The sequence below is a fragment of the Rhizopus delemar genome, genomic scaffold (assembly GCF_000149305.1).
Source record: "Rhizopus delemar RA 99-880 supercont3.13 genomic scaffold, whole genome shotgun sequence".
NCBI classification, from domain to species: domain Eukaryota; kingdom Fungi; phylum Mucoromycota; class Mucoromycetes; order Mucorales; family Rhizopodaceae; genus Rhizopus; species Rhizopus delemar.
In genome coordinates, this window is record NW_027137839.1 from 118278 (window position 1) to 135576 (window position 17299).

A 17299-nucleotide genomic window follows, 5' to 3' on the forward strand; every position below is an offset into this window, starting at 1 on the left:
GTTTATGGCTAAATAATAGCTTCATAATATAATTATACGTGAATAAAAGATGGCTGATGAACTATTCAAGTCAAAGTCTTGAAGCCAAATCAATAAAATTTAGAAATAAGCCTTCTATTTCCCGATTAATAAGCAGTTTTTTTTTTTTTTTTTTTTTTCAAAAAAAAAAAATTTCCCCCCCTTTTTTTTTTTTTTGGGGGGGGGTTTTTTTTTTTTTTTTTTTTTTTTTTTTTTTTTTTTTTTTTTTTTTTTTTTTTTTTTTTTTTTTTTTCACTTGAAAGATTACTACTCATTTTTCGTCTATAATTCTTATATAAAGATTTTGGGTTTGTTTTCATCTCTCAATTGAATTTGGTCACCCAATCATCTCGATTTTCTCTGAAGCGCTCAAGGTTTTTTTTTTAAACTATTGCTGTGTGAAGGTCCCTTTTGGGCAAGGGTTTTACTTGTGTCAGGACATACGTTGTACTATTTTCTTGTGTAGTCATGTTCTTATGGCAGTATTGTCGCTAAGCAAAGACAATCTACTATTTCTATTAAAATATGCTCATAGGCTAAAAGGACCATGACGAAAACAATGCCTTTACGCCTGAACAACACTTGGGTATGAATAGCAAGCTATTCTCTCAAATCGAATCAAAGACGCAAACTGGAAATGGAAAAATTGAGATTAATTTTTTTTAAAAAATGGCCGCAGATGAGTACTATGTCTATTGTATCTTTATAGTCTAATTCCCTTGGAGAATCGGATTCCAGATACTTTACCATCGATTAAGTAGAATGTTTTTATAATTGAGAATAGAGGACGTATGGTACGACAATTAAACTTCATAGTTGCTTTTGTCATCCAAATTCATTTGCTCAAAGGATGAATGTCGTATTCCTTCAAATCATTTGTATATCCATCTCCATCGTCTTTCACATGCCTCTTGACGTTTCATTCAACGATTCAATTTGTTAATTCTCTGAGCCCTTGTGCTATCTACAATATCAATCGACATACGGAAAGTTTCAATTTGAAACCACGCCGTTTTTTTTAAAAGTGCATATTACTGCGTATCTTTATATCACAATAGAAAGAAAAGGGTTTTTTTTTACATGATGAAAACTCCAAAAAAAAATCCCATTTCAAGTTTTATTAAACAATGGCTTCAGGGGTTGGTTCAGAGCAAATGATTTTTTCCATTTGCTTTGCTCGCAAGTAATCAGCTATTGAACGAATCACGATAAACCAACCGATGAACATTAGACTATAGGCAATGATATCTGATTCCATACTGTCTTCATCTTCTTTTGAGTCATTATTATTATAATAGTCATCTTCTAATGTTCCTCCTGTAGTCATATTAGGATGATGATGATAATAATAATAAAATAAAACTTACGACTGCGAATGTAAAACCCTGTTTGTATTAATGAAACGCCAAGACCTGCTCGTGATCCTTGCTGATGAACATTTAGTATTTGTTACGCTTGTTGAATTATATTACCTTTGATGCATGTGATGTGTGCAATAAATAAGTCAACATAAATCCAACAAATTGAAAACTAGCAGAGACTATAAAATAGGTTATTCTATTTTGAACACCAATTATTCTTGTATTTCTTACTCATCAAATTCCAAAAGAAAGAAAATATATTTCCTACTGGCATCCCTTCTACTAGCACAATATCACCCATACCAGCTGGTGCAATAATTGTTGTTTGCCAATAAGGCGGTGTTGCATCAGCTGCTGCTTCATCGTATGTCTAACAAAATAAGCAAACAAAGCATGATTTATCTCTCAACTTACAGGAGGCGTTTCATCTAATTTTTTACTATCAGATTCTGGCTTGGCTGAAATATTTGAAAATACACCATCTGTTGATACAGGTAATATGGCTGGTGTCGTATTATTTGAACTAGAAGGTATCGAATGATGTAATAGCCTGTCCGTTACCTCTCTCTCATTATCATCATCATCATCGTCAAAACTTTCACCAAAGGTATCCTGTAAATCACTTATTTGCTGTTGAGTTTGTGGTCGTTGTTGTTGTTGTTGCTGTATCGATGACCCAGTCGTTTGCTCTTCCTCATCTTGTGAATTTAACTAATCAATGATTGTATTGTTATATATCTTTGTATAAACATCATTTAAATTATTACCTTTTGGTATCGAGTAGTCATTTAAAAATAGATAAAAAGAAAAAAAAAAAAAAAAGGTAATTTAGTGGGCAACATTCGCTTTTTGAAATAAGATAGTCGGATGTTTATTGGACTTTGCGTTGCTGGAAAAAGAATATTTGCGCTGACTTTAAAGTTGGCGTAATTTTTTTTTTTATGGATGAAAATTTTAATGTTCATTAAAACTCATCAAAGGGTATAAGGATTAAGAGCGATACAAGTGTATTAAACAGAGACTTGTCGCGAAAATACAAAAGATATTAGCATAGAGAATTGTAAGCAAATAGTTTCAATAGTTCTTTCTGGATTTGATTGAAGGCAATCTCATCCATGACAGGAGTCTCTTCAAAGAATTGTTTCCAGTGGACTTTCCAAATGAATCGAATGACTGTAGCAAAAAAATCATAGATTATAAAATTGTCATGATAGTGTAAGATGTAATACTTGAATAATCTAAGTGTGGATAAATCCTCGAATATTGAACTGTAGTTGGGATCTTTAGGATTTGACAAGTATTTCTTGAAAGCTGGGTTCCACAAGTCTTGTTTTTGAATACAAGTAAAGAGCATATGCTGCTCTGTTTCGGGTAGATTGCACAATTGGCAATAGTCGTCGTCTACCTTTGCTGGGATAATTCTATGCAAACTGGCGCGAGTGGATAATTTCTTATGAAGAAGTCTGTACCATACAATCCTAGGAATATGGTGCATAGGGCTACTGATAAAGGCTTTCCAGTTGTTAGGACTTATATTTATGATTTGTGAGGTTGAGTTGAAGCTGGACATTGCCTTTAGTTGACGACTCTTCAATGCTGTTATATTGATATCTTCATAGCTCTTCTGTTGAATGAATGGGTCAAAGTTGATATTTGATTCAATTGGATGGTCTTCATTGTCCAATTCAAGATCATGCTGTTCAGCTGATAATAAAGATGCAAAATACGGCTTGAAGGCAAGGTTTCCAGTAAGAACAGCATTTTTGATTTTTTTTTTTTTTGTAGAATATTAGGAGAGCCACAATATTGTCTGTTTTTGAACTGTATACCATTTGAAAGGAAATCTCGTTCAAAGAAATGATATGCTTTTTGTGCTTGACGAAACTTGCTAAACTTGAATTTCTCTTGTGGGTCTTCTTCGCATATATCTTTGAAGGGAATGAGTAGACTAGTTTGTGATGATACTGTCAAGTCATTTTCGGTAGGTAAACGAGGACAGGAGTCCAAAGCACTAAACATAGGGATTAGTGGATGGAGGCCTTTCATGTTACCGTATGATCTGGAATGTTTGAATATCAAAGCGATGACGTGTGAGGGAGCATCAAAATAAGATTGCAGAGTAAACATCAACATCTTATACAGGAAATTTGGTATCCTTTGACGACGATTTAACAGTAATGGATTGATATATCGAAACTGGAAAACCTTTTTCTGAACTTCTACATTCAATAATGAAACACCACCTTTGTTTTTCGGCTGTTCTAGAGTTGTACGAGCTATACTGGGAAACAGGTTGTGAGTCACGAATTGATACACAATAGAAGATACCTTGTTGTAAAAGCTTTTTGGGAGACTTGTAATTCGCAGAAAATGCCACAACTTGGAGAGTATGAGTGTATTAGCAATGTGTGCCCTGCCATAAACGAAAAGTTGACGCTGTGAATGAATTTTAACCGAGATTTCAAGCTTGCGGATGGTTTCTTTATGGAATATAGTTCGTTGGTCGTTGGTGAACCATATTGGGTATCCAAGGTACTTGATGTAGCCTAATGGTTGAAAGTCAAACCACCCGAGACCTTATGACTGATTAGTTCTTTGAATTCTCTATTGTTGAATGTGGTTCCACCGGCTAAAGGAAATGCTACCGACTTGAAATAATTTATTTTAGAGTTAGACGCACCATTATATACTTTTAGACGCTCTTATAGTTCTAGCAATTCTTCCTTAGAGTTGATAAATATGAGTATATTGTCTGCGTAGGCTAATAATTTGACTGACCTTGGTGCTGTTAATTGCAAGTCAGAATTGAATCTCCTAGCTTTAAGACAGTAGCCATCAATGATTTCATTGTGAAGAATGGATAGTAAGAATGGTTCGATTGCAAGATTGAAAAATATAGGTGAAATCGAGTCTCCTTGACGTAATCCGCGCAATTGTTGTATACTGTCAGACAAAGATCCATTCACGTTGACGGATATAGAATTGCCAAAGAAAAGCTCGTGGATACACTTGATGAATTTGTTGGGGAAACCAAACCTGTTGAGTACTTTGCACAAATATTCGGGGTGGATACGATCGTAGGCCTTTGTTTGATCTAATATGACCCCTAAACTTTCTGATATTGGCGACGATTTAGAGGCATTCTCCATAATCAACCGACAGGCGAAGCCATGATCTCCTATAAACCTGTTGTGCATGAAGCCTGATTGGAAACGAGTGATCAATTTGGATGAGATACCCATAATCCTGCTATTCATGATCCTTGTAAAGGCTTTGCAATCTGTATTAATCAGTGAGATAGGACGCCAGTTACTTAGGCTGGTAAGGTCACCAGTCTTGGGTAAGAGAACCAAACAAGTTTGTTGCCATGATTTTGGAAAAAGCGCCTTGTTGATAGCATCATTGTAAACTTCTAGTACTAGAGACTTGCAGCTAGGATGACCAATTATCAGGTGTAAGATTTCATAGGGTAATCCATCCATGACTGGGCTACTTTTATGAGGAGTTCTTCTCGATCCATCTAGAATGTCATCAAACGAAATGCTTCTGATTATATGTTTAGCATCGCTTGGTGATACCTGTTTGTCTATCGTGTTTAGCATTGACTCAAGGTCATGATGATCAATAGGTTCTGCGGAGTAAAGTGTAGAATAGAAATTGGAAGCTGCATCTAGTTTCGCTTTAATATCTAAGCATTCCAAGCCAGTTTCTGGATGTACAAGCTTAGTGATATTTCGCTTGATATTTCTTGATTCGGCTGTTCTTTTGAGGTATCCGGCTGATTTCTCATTGTTTTCGATCCATCGTTTACCTGCTCTGAGGATATCTATTTCGGCTATTTCGGTTTGTAACTTTGCAAGCTTATTCTCAACTTCAGGAAGCAAGATATTCAAACAAGTTGAGTTGTCGGAGTACCGCCTGAAGATATCATTTCTTTGACTTTGGAGCTGCTTGATCTGATCATTCCTCCATTGGCATCTATTTCTGCAAAAGCTTTGAGTAACCTTTCTAACCATTTTTTTGAGTAGATTCCATTTCTCTTGAGGGGAGTTATTATATTTGGATAACTTATTGGTAATGTATTGTTCTATTTGTTGTTAGTAATGTCGTGATTAATAGTGGAAAGAACCATGATTGAGAAGATTATAATTTTTTTTTAGAATTGTATTTATTTTTGGGAAGCCTTCAAAAATTATGAGAATTAACCTCCTTTTAGTTTAGAAAATATCGAGAGTTTTTTAAAAATAAGTTTTTAGACGATTTCTTGTACAATCACACCAAATAAATTTTCGGACAAAGAAATTTATTGAAATAATTTTAACCTCATAACAAAATAAACTTGTCTTTTTCTCATCCATCAATACATTAAAAAAAAATGTCTGCTCAAATCTCTAAAGACTGCACCCGACCTTTAATTATATCTGAAGATGAAACAAAAGAAAGTAAAGCATGGGGGGTTTTTTATCTTCTTAGAACACATCATACGATTAGAGAGATTGCAGACCTTGTTGGATTGAACAGGTCTACTGTGCAAGACATAAAAACCAAGATTGATGACTATGGCAGCCCTTTACCTCACAAGCAAACAGGTCGTCCATTGAAAATAAATGAAAGAACTGAAAGGCACTTGAACAGGATTATTAGAGAGGATCCTTTTACCTCTTATAAAGAAATAAATGTGGAATTAGCAAAGCTAGATGTTTTTGTCTCTATAGAAACTCTTCGATCGTATGTCGATCGACTTGACTTCAAATCGTACAGAGCAGCCCACAAGCCTAGATTGACTGCAAGACACCGCAAAAGTAGGCTTCGCTGGGCGAAGGAACATCTCAATTGGACGGAAGACCAATGGAGAAGCGTTGTTTGGTCTGATGAGTCGCGCTTTTGTGTAGAAGGCAGTAAACGCGGAAAAAGAGTGCTCAGGAAGGAAGGAGAGCGTTATGACGAAAGAAATATAATACCCACAGTCAAGTGGGGTGGAGGTGGTGCTATGGTTTGGGGATGTTTTTGGGGAGGAGGTTTTGGACCTTTAGAAATTATTGATACCAGTTCCGTAGACCAAGAAAAATATATCAATATTTTGGCCAATAGGTTCCATCCTTGGTTTACAAATGTCACGGCACATCAGGAGAGGGATTTTATCTTCCAAGAGGATGGTGCTTCCTGTCATACTGGTGGTTATGCTCGATGGTGGAAGGAGACCCACCAAATCAGGGGTTTTGAGTACTGGCCTGCTCAAAGCCCTGATTTGAACCCCATTGAGCATGTTTGGAATGCTCTTGAAAGGCGAATTGAAAGAAAAAGATCATCGGTCAAAAACTTGGAGCAATTGAAGGTGGCTCTACGAGAAGAGTGGGAAAGAATGGACGATGAGTTTGCGGACCGATTAGTTCGAAGTATGAAGAGACGGTGTGAAGCAGTTATCAAAGCTAAAGGCGGCGCAACAGAATATTGAGAATTATTTTATGAATATATTCTTAAAATAAACATGTGAATCTTTCTTTTCTCAAAACTTGAAATCCCAAGCTTAAGTATACACTTATTAATTAGTCTTGAACTTACATGCCATATTTTTTAAATTTTTTGTTTCAATATTTTGTCCGGAAATTTATTTGGTGTGACTGTAGTTAACATGACAACAGCAAAAATATTAATTCCAAATCGAATTTTTATAGCAGCGGCGTCTTCTTTCTGCATAGAAAATAACTATTATGTCTGCAACATCTAACGTTAAATATAAACAAGGTATGGTAGAAAAGCTTTACGGTTAATTCTTTTAAGTCTGCTTGAGTCACAAGAATAACTTCCGTGATGGCTGAGCTTTATTTGGCTAATAAGGTACGTGCGATAATTTGCCATACTGCGCGTAAAATGCAATACGAGAAAGGAAATCGAACTTGTCAAATACAAACTTTGGGTGTGAGCAAATCTACCAGTAACAAGTAGTTCTTTACGCTAAACAAGCGTATGATTTGCTGTTCAATTTCTTCTGGAATCTTATAGTTATGTCTTTATGACATATTGCAGATGGTTTGAATATAAACTCTTCAGTAACTAACACGTTTTGTTACTTTATACAGTAGTCTCTCTATTTAAGGGTGGCCAAAATTTTTGGAATATCCATCCTTAAATAGAACATACCCTTAAATCGAAATTCGTAGCTGTTAAAAAATTGAACTCACTTAATATGTATTGTAGCTACATTATAGACATGTTTGTACATGTTTCCACATAGGCCGCTGTCGGTTGGTATAGATTTGGTAATTGTGTAATGACATTAACAAATCAAAACTTGCTTAAGACTTGATCGAAGTTGCTGGAAGGATAATATACGAGTCGTAGACTTAATATAATTTTAACAAATTTTATTTTCTTTGTTTAGTTTCTATCTATAAAAAAATGTCTAATAATAAACGTGTACGCCTCTCTTTCTCAAAAAACTGAGCTTTTGGATCAAAATGCTACTAACCGGCTTAATCAAACAGAATTAGGTGAATGGGCTATGAAGAAATTCAATTTAGATCAACCACTTGCCCAACAGACTATATCAAACATTTTCAAAAATGCTGAAACATTATATAGTAATAATAATGCTGTCAATAATGGCAAAAGTCTAAAAACAACACGCTATCCTCAACTTGATGATGAAGTAGTAAAGTTTGTTTCATACATGAACAATAACAATCTGCCAGTCAATCGAGACTCAATCCTTCGATATGTGAGACATGTTGCTTGAGTGAAGTATAGAATCCTTGAAAAAGAAATTTTATTTTCTTATGGATGGCTTACCAAACTTTTTAAGCGAATTGGAGTAAAATGCAGGCCAATGTATGGTGAAAGTGCCTCGGTAGACATTGCTTCTGAAAACATTCAGAACGAATTGAGGAAAATAGAAGAACTGCTTGGGCCATATGATCCAATATATATCATGAACTTTGATGAAACAGGCTTATATTACCAGCAACTACCAAGAAGAACCATATGTTCCGAGTCGTTTGATGGCCTAAAAAAAAGTAAAACTCGTCTGACAGTTGGATTGCTCTGTAACTCGGATAGGACGTACAAAGGGCAACCAATTATTATCGCACAAGACAAGAGCTAATTTATTATCCATGGCTGCAATTGGAAAAAAGACATGAAATTGAATACCATTATTCTACTAATGCTTGGATGACAACATACGTGAAAAAGTTAAATGTTGCCTTTGGGAGACAGAATTGAAAAATTGCTCTTCTTTTGGATAATGCATCCGTTCATAAAATAAGAATTCCACTCAACAATATTAAATCGATATTTCTCCCAGCAAACACGACTAGCAAGCTACAGGCTCTCGATGCAGGTAGCCTATTATTTGTTGATAAAATGCGATATAAACTGTCTTTTTGTTTTACAGTTTTCTCATTAATATTTTGTATACACAGGAATTATTGACAACTTTAAGGCACACTTATAAATAGAAAATACCCTTAAATAAGACACCCTTAAATAGAGCGGCTACTGTACCGATGAATCGAACATCAAAGTAATCCAGAATACTGAGATCGAATCCTTTTGCGATGTAGTTGTATCTCAATTTAAAAAAGTCATTCATAATAACAGTTTGAACGATAAAACCTCTCAGAAACGCATTGAAAAATACGCACAGGATGGTATCAGCTTTACAGAAAACTTTAAACGACGCTGTATAGTGGAAGGTGGGTCCACCTGTGTAACGCCAATTCTAATCACTGAATCCAAGGATCTTATATTTGTAAAGGAGTTCATAAAACAAAACCAAGGAAAAATGAAATGGGCATCTTGTTATGATGAGGGAGTCGAGAAAGGTCTATTCGATAGATTTGCATTCTATTCAACACTAAAAATGACCTTTCATCGCCACACGCTTTGAGTTAACATTGTACAGTCAATACCCTCCTTTACTATTGTCAACCAACGTTTATCATACGATTAAAGAAGATTTTTTATTTGAAATTTAAAATAACCCAATTGAGCACATAATCACTTTTGGGATTGAATTGCCCGAGTCAGATAAAAAAAAAAGGGAGATAGAACTAAAAACCTTTTTGATAGGCAAAAAGGGAAAAAGACGAAGAAGGGAAGAGGAAGAAGAAGATGTATCATCAGATACTAGATTAATTGTTGCACAGCCATTTGACAAGCTTGACCCCAAGAGGGGTGGTTTCAGGAGGGATCTTTCCATGATGCAAGTAATCGAGTTCAAACAGAATCTGACAAATGGAAGGCCATCGAACTGTCCAGGCGGCGAATGGTGATGGATTGCCGTTGACGGAAGGACCATGCTTTTTGTGTTGGGTTGGTAGCTTGTTCAAGAGGAAAGACAGCGGGTCAGGTTCAGTTGCGGGCATTTATAAACGACGGTGCATATGCAGACACCACATAGCATGTGCTCGGGTGAACTTCACAGTTGGATGGTAAATACAAGGTATGGGAACACCACCGGGAAGCCAGCCAAGGCGCCAGCGTATCAGTCGACTGCGTTCAGCGGAGGCAACGTTTATCATACAGTGCGTCTGCAGTCAATTGGACAAATTTTTGAAAAAGCTGGTCAGATTTTTGAATAAATTTGCCTGCTTTTTTTAAAAATTCATTTAGTCATTTTATTGAAATTCAATTGGTCACTTTTTTTGAGATTTATTTGGTCATTTTATCTGAAGTACACTTTTTCGGTAAAAAAGATGACAACTTACGCTGAGCTCCGGGGATTTTTTTTGGACCTGCACTTATGGTTTAATCGCTGCGCTATTGTCGAAAGCTTGAATCTGTGGTTAGATTGAAGCCTAACAGGCGGTTTGGGGTCGACGGACACGGTGGTATAATCAACGGACTTTCACTGGAAAAAGCGTAAGAAGCGTAGGAATCCAAAAAAGGAAAGCTATTTTTCGCCCGGGACAACTCCTTTTTTAAATGATACACTCCTTCTGGAAACTTTTTGCGTATAGATTGTGAACATTTTGCGCCCATAGCAAAAAATAAAGTGTCAATTGCTGAAAATACACTATGCCCATCAATTCAGAAAGCCGTGATGCGTCTCGGTTTTTAAAATTCGCGTATATTGTAAAGATATTTATCTGTTGTCAATATTCAGAATGGACTGGGACACGGTCATTTTGAGTTCAGTGTCTCTCAGTTTCTCAAGTATTGCTTCTTGAAAATTGGAGTGAACAGACCTTTATTAGAGAACAATATCGATACTGCTCTCTTCCTCCTGAACTGAATCCAGTTGAACCAATCTTGGTCAGATCTCAATAGTAAGGTTAAATGAAATAAGTTTTTAGAAAAAGAATCGTTGGTATTTATTTAAACGATTTTATAGGAACAATGGGAAAGGGAAGTATAGAGGGAATTAAATGTGGTGTACACATATACATGGAGGAGGTATTCAAGCTTCCTCATCAAATGGGTGGCAATCCGCAGTGATGCTGGTATGCACGTTATAGAACGAGCCATCATCCATGGCGACCCAGCCATATTCGTCGACGTCTAGATCGGACTCCAGGTCGGTGTGGCGAGGGAACACAGATGTTACAAGGTTGTGTTTGCTGCGCCAAACAAGCCAGCAGGAAGAACAGCTAATGATACTTCGTCTCGTGGAGGGTTGTAAAAGGTCGGTTTCGTGGACAACAGGCAAGAGTTAGCATCAAGGCAATTATCTGGGTCAACATGGCGGCTCATAGCCGAATCCTTGCGACAATCCGTTAAATTCATGGACTTTTTGATCAAGAGGACATCTTGTTCCAAATCGAATACCATCGAAACGAGCATAACGAACTCCTTTTTAAATGGCTGTGGAGATGCTAAGTTTCTTAAAAAGTGAATTTTTGATTCATGTAGTGCTAAATAAAGACCAGGGTTTGCAAGATGAACCGTGCCGACATGTGCATTGACACCATTGGCATGCATGTGCCAGGACAAGGGTGGCACTTGCATATGTTATTTCAAGATGTGCTGCAGGGTAGCGTCGAGATTGTCCTTGGCCTCGCGCATCAATTTACAAATGTCATGGCACAATTTGAATGGATCGCCTGCCTTTGCAGCTTCGAGAGCAAATGCATCATGTTCATTTTGGCGCGAATTAAACAGCAGCCGCAAGCTCACCTTGAATCCAACTCGAGCATCACTGTAAGAGCGCTTGCGATCAACAATATTTTGAGCCGGGCTGGACTCTCCGGTCTTCATGTGCAATACACCATGAATATTATTCAATGACTTGAGAATGGGTGCCCAAATTTGTAAGATGAAATCATACTCGGTCACGCGAGTTGTGTTACCAGGGTCGAGCAGAAACACATTGGTATCTATAATCTTGATCAACTCAGCCAGTACTACAAGCAGCCGTTCTGTATCAAAGCAGTGTGTCTTAATTTGCTGAATGTACGAGGTGGCCTTCTTGGAATTATGTTCTTTTTCGATCAGCGACACAGCAATGCCATACGTTTGATCCACCAAGATGGGAGTTGGTATTGCTTGTGTCTTTGCTTGTCAACGAGGGGACGAGACACTTGTTCCAGCTCGTCTCCAGTACAGTCCAGGAATTTCATGGCCAAGTTGTCCTATTTTCCTTGTTAAATACTCAAATGTCGTGTGAGATTACTCAAGATCTCCATGCCATATAATTTAAAGCTACCTCTATATAACACTACCTGTTATATAGTCATCAGTACTCATAAACAACTTTAGTAATTTACACTGTGCAACTTCGGTTCTTCAGCTATTTATTTTATAAAATAAGACGTAGTTTGTATTTAATGGGCTCTTCCTCCTGTCTTCATTCAATAAAGAGGTTCAAGAGACTCATTGATCATCAAGTTCCCTTTTTTATCTTACATTACTTTCAATCGACTACAAATTACACACCAATATCACACAAGTCTGTATTGGTCAGATCCCAGATGAAAGATAACCCACAGGCCATCCAATGCAGTTCTTGGTCCAATACGAGCATGTTGTTCTTCCACTTGTAAAAGATGCCAATTGCTTTTTGCTTGATGATCGTGCCAATAGTCGAATCGATGAAAGCCACACCATCGATCTCCGTCATGGTCAAGTACTCGGCATATTTTTCCAGCATGTTGTTGCTGCTGCATCGGCTCTTGCTTGGCGGTCATGGTGGCACCAATTGGCTGCGAAGGGCCACAGTTCTCCTTGTCAACAGCATCCAAGAGGTTATCGAGCTCCTTGCCAAACTGTTTTGTGCCCAGCTGCGAGAGCTTGACACTGTTTATAGCTCCCAAGTCAAAGGAACGCTGCTTTTGCATCCTCAGTGTCCATGCATCATCAAATGCTGCAGTGGTCCCTTTGAGCTTGTAACAGGCGATTAGCTGGCAGCAGTAGGACACCAACTGGAACCAGTTCTTTCGATTCGATATCACGACGTTAATGGATTGAATAATTGTGCCTTTAACCGTCTTAGCATTCTTAACACGTAAACTGGTCATATTCCACAACCCATTCACGACCTTATCAATGTCCGTCCATGATGAGTAATCAATTACTATTGAGAATAGTATTAAGTTACATATAATAAATATAATATAATTTTAAAAATCATGTTAATAATTTAACATATTATACAATAGTTAAAATTTCTATTAAAAAAATCAAAAAGGTTATAATAATTTTTTTTTTATTTTTAAAATAATATTATTTTTAGTTAATGAATTTAATTTTATAAAAGATTAAAAAAAGTAAATCAGATAATACTAATATATGTTGATTGAAAATCAACTAGCAGAAATATAAATTATAATATAAATAAATAATTTTTTATAGATTAAATGTCCCGCAACGGGAGTGAGGACTTCCCTCCTCAGATCTAGGAGCCTGTGACGACGATTTGCTTGATGATGAGATTTAGAGGTTAGAGTTGCAGAAGATGGCAATCTCTAACGTGGTGAACAAGATCTATAGTTTTTGATATTATATTAATTATAAAACAAGATTATTAAATAATGATTATTCTTCCATTCATCTTCAGAGAGTGTGCTGAAAAGTAAGTAAATCTTTAAAGTTTTATATTCTTTCTTCAGTAATATTAAATGGCTGTGGCAATCCGTGTGCAACGGGCGACATTTTCAAATTTACCAAAGAAAATTAAAGAATAAATTTTTTTTTTCTTTTTTTTTTTTGATTTGCAATCCGTGCTAAGTGTGATAATGTCAAAGAAACCTGAGGTAGAGAACTGGGAGGAAACATGTTATGGATTAGCCTTGTAGTAAACGACCATTGTTTTCTTTGTGAATCTTGAGGATTTGCCTAGTGGCTCTTGCTACTACTTCCTGAGGTCAAAATTGATGGTCTTCAAAAATAAATTTCCAGTGAAGTTGCCATAGAGAGAACAGCACAGAAGTGATGATATCCAAGTAGGTCACGGAGAGTGAAGGAGCGACTTCAACGTCAGAGGAAGGAGGGTGTTGAATGAGGCTATAAGTCAACTTGGCAGGATCAACAAAAAAGCGAGAAGAAATTGTTTGCCAGATTTCATGTTTGAAGGGACAAGACCAGACAAAGTGTTCTTCAGAATCGACACCGCCACAATATACACAACCAGGATCTGGAAATCGATTTGGGATTAACTGGTAAAGACGTTCCTTACACGGCATTTTGTGATGATAAAGTCTCCAGAGTAACGTGTGAGCTCTATGTGGGATAGATGCCTTCCAAAAAAAGCGCCAGGCAGTAGGACTCGCACGCAAATATGATACTGGTAACATGGATGAGTGCGGTAGCTGAGATTCGCGAAACCATTTTGTATTCAAAGAGGCTATAGAGGTCCCATCTGGTAAAAGTGAGTCCAGGATGTTGTCAAAGTCTGTTTCAGTAAGCGCAGGAAGTGCTAGTACTGACGAGATCATGTGGATCGAATTGTGTGGACATTTGAACTGCTGGAAGAAGGTGGTTTCTTGTATGCGACATAGTTGAAGCTGTTCAGAGTAATTCTTCTTAGAGCGAAAAGGATCCGAAGGTGTGGGAGATCTACGTCGAAGCTTACCGCAAGCCATACCAAATTCATATACATGCTTGACAAGAATTCCAGACCAGTAGGAAGCCTTGAAAGCTTGATTTGGCAGGAGCAGATAAGGACAGACTTGAGTCAGTGGTAGTTTACTGACCATACGAATATCGAAGGCTTGCCAATCAATTTTGTAATCAATTCTATCCATCGTTTTGAACAATGAGTTGAAACAGCCAAAGGACTTGATTGTACTTGAACGCATGTTAGGAATCAGTAAAGGTAGAATATGAGAAGGTGAAACTGAGAAAAGGCGCAAGCAGTGTCGAAGAACATCACTAATGAAAGTGTAGTAATAAGGTGGATCAGAGGAAGGAAGAAGAAGTGGCTGCAACCATCGAAGTTGTAGAGCTGCATGTTGTGTTCCGGATCTAAATGGCAAGCCCGCCTTCCTTACGTGATCGCTGGCATGTTTGGAAGCTGACTGCAGAAAAGGCTTTTGCGTGTGAGAAATTGAATCATAGTCGAGCGAACCTTACCGAGGTAGGATTGAGGAACAGCAAGAACACGGATAGTATACCAGAACGGACCAAGCAAGAGTGTATTAGCGACTAAACTATGACCAAGGATTGACAGGTTGCGTTGAGCGAGCATTTGAACACGTTGCTGTAACTTGAGCAGGAGTTTATCAAGAAAACTAGAAAGCTGGTGGCTGGCGCTGGTGAGTGGGTAGCCAAGGTATATGGCCGCTATGGAGTTTGATCGATCATGCCACTGTGTTATACCATGAGAAGACAGGACGGATTGCCATGGGTGCTGCGGTTGTATAGATAGTGAAATTGCCAAGGTTTTTTTGACGGTTTAGGCGAGCATTGAATGCCCGAGAATAGAGATCCAAGACATCGAGTAAAGCATGAAGCTCACTAGGATCGACTAGAAATATAGCTATATTATCAGCGTACGCCATACTTTTGAGGACGGGTGCTTGAACCAGAGTATTTGTCAACCGTGTGTCGGAGCCCTCTTGGAAAGAAAAACCAGGAATAGAGGGAGAGGCGTATATGGTACGCAAAAGAGGTTCAATAGCAAGATTAAAAAGCAGCGGCGAAAGAGGGTCTCCCTAGCGAAGTTCATGACTCTGTGAAAAGGGCACCGAAAGGAAACCATTGACATTGGCGCAAATAGAAGTATTGAAGAACAATGATGTTATGCAAGTGATCAATCGAGGAGGTAAACCAAAACGTGTTAGACAGGCATGGAGATAATCTGGATGAACCCGATCGTACGCTTTCTCTTAGTCTAATGGCAAACTGACTCCAGGAAGTTTGTACTGCCTGGCAATACCCATAATCACTCGGGCACAAAAACCGTGATCACCAATAAATCTACCAGCCATGAAGCCAGTTTGATGAGGATCAATCAAATCTGAGAGATATGGAGTGAGACGTGTGGTAAGAAGTCGCGTAAATATTTTGGCGTCAGCACAGATTAAAGAAATAGGTCTCCAATTCTTTAGTTGAATTCTATCACCTTTCTTAGGAAGAAGTATGATTACTGAGCGCTGCCAAGTAGGAGGATACTTGCCTTCTCTAAGTGCTGTATTAAGAACACGAAGAAAGAATCGACAGATAAACGGGTGGTCGAATAGTAGCCTCAATATGACATATGGGATCCCGTCCACTCCAGGGCTACTCTTGGTGGGTGTGCGTTGGAGGCACTTACTTACTTCATCCATTGTCCAAAAGTTGAGAAGGTTCTCGTGAACGTCAAGACTGATGGAAGCAGAATCTGGCACATGAGAGAGTAAGTCTGAGATAGCTTGTTCATCAATAGGATCTGGAGAGTACAGCTGTTCATAGTATTCGCGTGCAGTCTCTGTCAAATTCAAAGGCTCGGTGACAACTATTCCTGTGTTGGTTCGTATTGATCTGATAGATTGCTGCTGCTGTCGATTACACAGGCATCGATAGAAATATCTATTCGAGCCCTCTCCTTGTTCTCTCCACCTTTGTCCAGAGCGAAGTGCTAGTACAGAAGAAGAATGTTCATACTGACGTTCTAGTTGTGATTCGACTGAAGCGAGTTGGGTAGTAGTTTCATCATCAGTTGGTTGGCATAATAGTTGTTTGCGCATTTTCTGCAATTTATTAAGGTTACGGTGACGCTGAGCAGCAGCTTTGTTAGAAAATGTTTGAATGAAGCTTTTGAGGCGACATTTGAACAAATCCCACAGTAAAGGAGTGTCTAAGTCGGGTAGAAAGTGTTCAGCGTTAGTACAGAAAGCAGTCAGCTCTGCGCGAAAGTGAGGGTCTTGGGCGAGGTGAGGATTACAGCGCCAAATTCCCGGACCTGTTCGAGTATATCCTAGTGTAATATGTGTGGAGATTGCGGAATGATCGCAGCGAGCAATAAATTTAATATCGTGGTTATCTACTATATCGGTCAAATCCGCAGTGATGAGCAGAAAATCGATGGTTGAAATGTTGCGAAACGTAGGTGTATTGTTATGTTCGGGGTCAGCGTTAATTGGGTCGTGCCAATTGAGATGAATCCATTGAAACCATTGAGCTAAAGATTGACTGGAGGACCTTGTGTGAATGTTGTGGCTAAAGCCGCCTAAGAGGATACTGCGCGAGGGCAGTAGCTGATCAAAAGGCATGGTAGTCGGAAAGGAGCGCAGGAATTCGATCCGTTCTCGGTATTGGGCAGGAACGTAAATTACAAAAATATTGATAGGGTCATACAAACCTGATATATGAGAGACTTGGGCAGCGAGAAGTCTACCATCTATCGAAGACCATAGAGGAGTAATATTAAGCATAGGGTTAAATGAGAGTAGGCTGCAGTGTTGGGTCCAGGTGCTGGATGAAGCCTGAAGACATTGGTCGAAACGTGATTGTAGTAAGAGAGAGGAGGCATGAGTTTCTTGAAGAGCAATAATATCGTATTT

The 17299-nt window shown here is 38.1% G+C and overlaps 9 protein-coding genes across 9 annotated transcripts; 1 reads left to right on the forward strand and 8 right to left on the reverse strand.

Annotated features, from left to right (window-relative positions):
* Positions 1-1138: 1138 nt before the first annotated feature.
* RO3G_13901 (uncharacterized protein) lies at positions 1139-1680 on the reverse strand (the record flags this gene model as incomplete). Its single annotated transcript, XM_067668485.1, has 4 exons — positions 1139-1335; positions 1386-1446; positions 1491-1558; positions 1611-1680. 4 exons carry the CDS (start codon positions 1678-1680, stop codon positions 1139-1141), a joined length of 396 nt encoding a protein of 131 aa, XP_067524586.1.
* A 2401-nt stretch (positions 1681-4081) lies between these two features.
* RO3G_13902 (uncharacterized protein) lies at positions 4082-5395 on the reverse strand (the record flags this gene model as incomplete). The annotated part of the gene is made up of 1 exon (XM_067668486.1): positions 4082-5395. One exon carries the CDS (start codon positions 5393-5395, stop codon positions 4082-4084), a length of 1314 nt encoding a protein of 437 aa, XP_067524587.1.
* Positions 5396-5754: 359 nt separating this feature from the next.
* Positions 5755-6834, forward strand: RO3G_13903 (uncharacterized protein; the record flags this gene model as incomplete). The annotated part of the gene is made up of 1 exon (XM_067668487.1): positions 5755-6834. One exon carries the CDS (start codon positions 5755-5757, stop codon positions 6832-6834), a length of 1080 nt encoding a protein of 359 aa, XP_067524588.1.
* A 2677-nt stretch (positions 6835-9511) lies between these two features.
* RO3G_13904 (uncharacterized protein) lies at positions 9512-9745 on the reverse strand (the record flags this gene model as incomplete). The annotated part of the gene is made up of 1 exon (XM_067668488.1): positions 9512-9745. One exon carries the CDS (start codon positions 9743-9745, stop codon positions 9512-9514), a length of 234 nt encoding a protein of 77 aa, XP_067524589.1.
* Positions 9746-10922: 1177 nt separating this feature from the next.
* RO3G_13905 (uncharacterized protein) lies at positions 10923-11327 on the reverse strand (the record flags this gene model as incomplete). Its single annotated transcript, XM_067668489.1, has 1 exon — positions 10923-11327. The coding sequence occupies one exon, from the start codon at positions 11325-11327 to the stop codon at positions 10923-10925; it is 405 nt and encodes a 134-aa protein (XP_067524590.1).
* Positions 11328-11330: 3 nt separating this feature from the next.
* Positions 11331-11938, reverse strand: RO3G_13906 (uncharacterized protein; the record flags this gene model as incomplete). Its single annotated transcript, XM_067668490.1, has 2 exons — positions 11331-11737; positions 11833-11938. The coding sequence occupies 2 exons, from the start codon at positions 11936-11938 to the stop codon at positions 11331-11333; spliced, it is 513 nt and encodes a 170-aa protein (XP_067524591.1).
* A 321-nt stretch (positions 11939-12259) lies between these two features.
* RO3G_13907 (uncharacterized protein) lies at positions 12260-12835 on the reverse strand (the record flags this gene model as incomplete). The annotated part of the gene is made up of 1 exon (XM_067668491.1): positions 12260-12835. One exon carries the CDS (start codon positions 12833-12835, stop codon positions 12260-12262), a length of 576 nt encoding a protein of 191 aa, XP_067524592.1.
* An 846-nt stretch (positions 12836-13681) lies between these two features.
* Positions 13682-15003, reverse strand: RO3G_13908 (uncharacterized protein; the record flags this gene model as incomplete). The annotated part of the gene is made up of 2 exons (XM_067668492.1): positions 13682-14687; positions 14807-15003. The coding sequence occupies 2 exons, from the start codon at positions 15001-15003 to the stop codon at positions 13682-13684; spliced, it is 1203 nt and encodes a 400-aa protein (XP_067524593.1).
* Positions 15004-15643: 640 nt separating this feature from the next.
* RO3G_13909 (uncharacterized protein) lies at positions 15644-16483 on the reverse strand (the record flags this gene model as incomplete). Its single annotated transcript, XM_067668493.1, has 1 exon — positions 15644-16483. The coding sequence occupies one exon, from the start codon at positions 16481-16483 to the stop codon at positions 15644-15646; it is 840 nt and encodes a 279-aa protein (XP_067524594.1).
* Between the last annotated feature and the right edge of the window lie 816 nt (positions 16484-17299).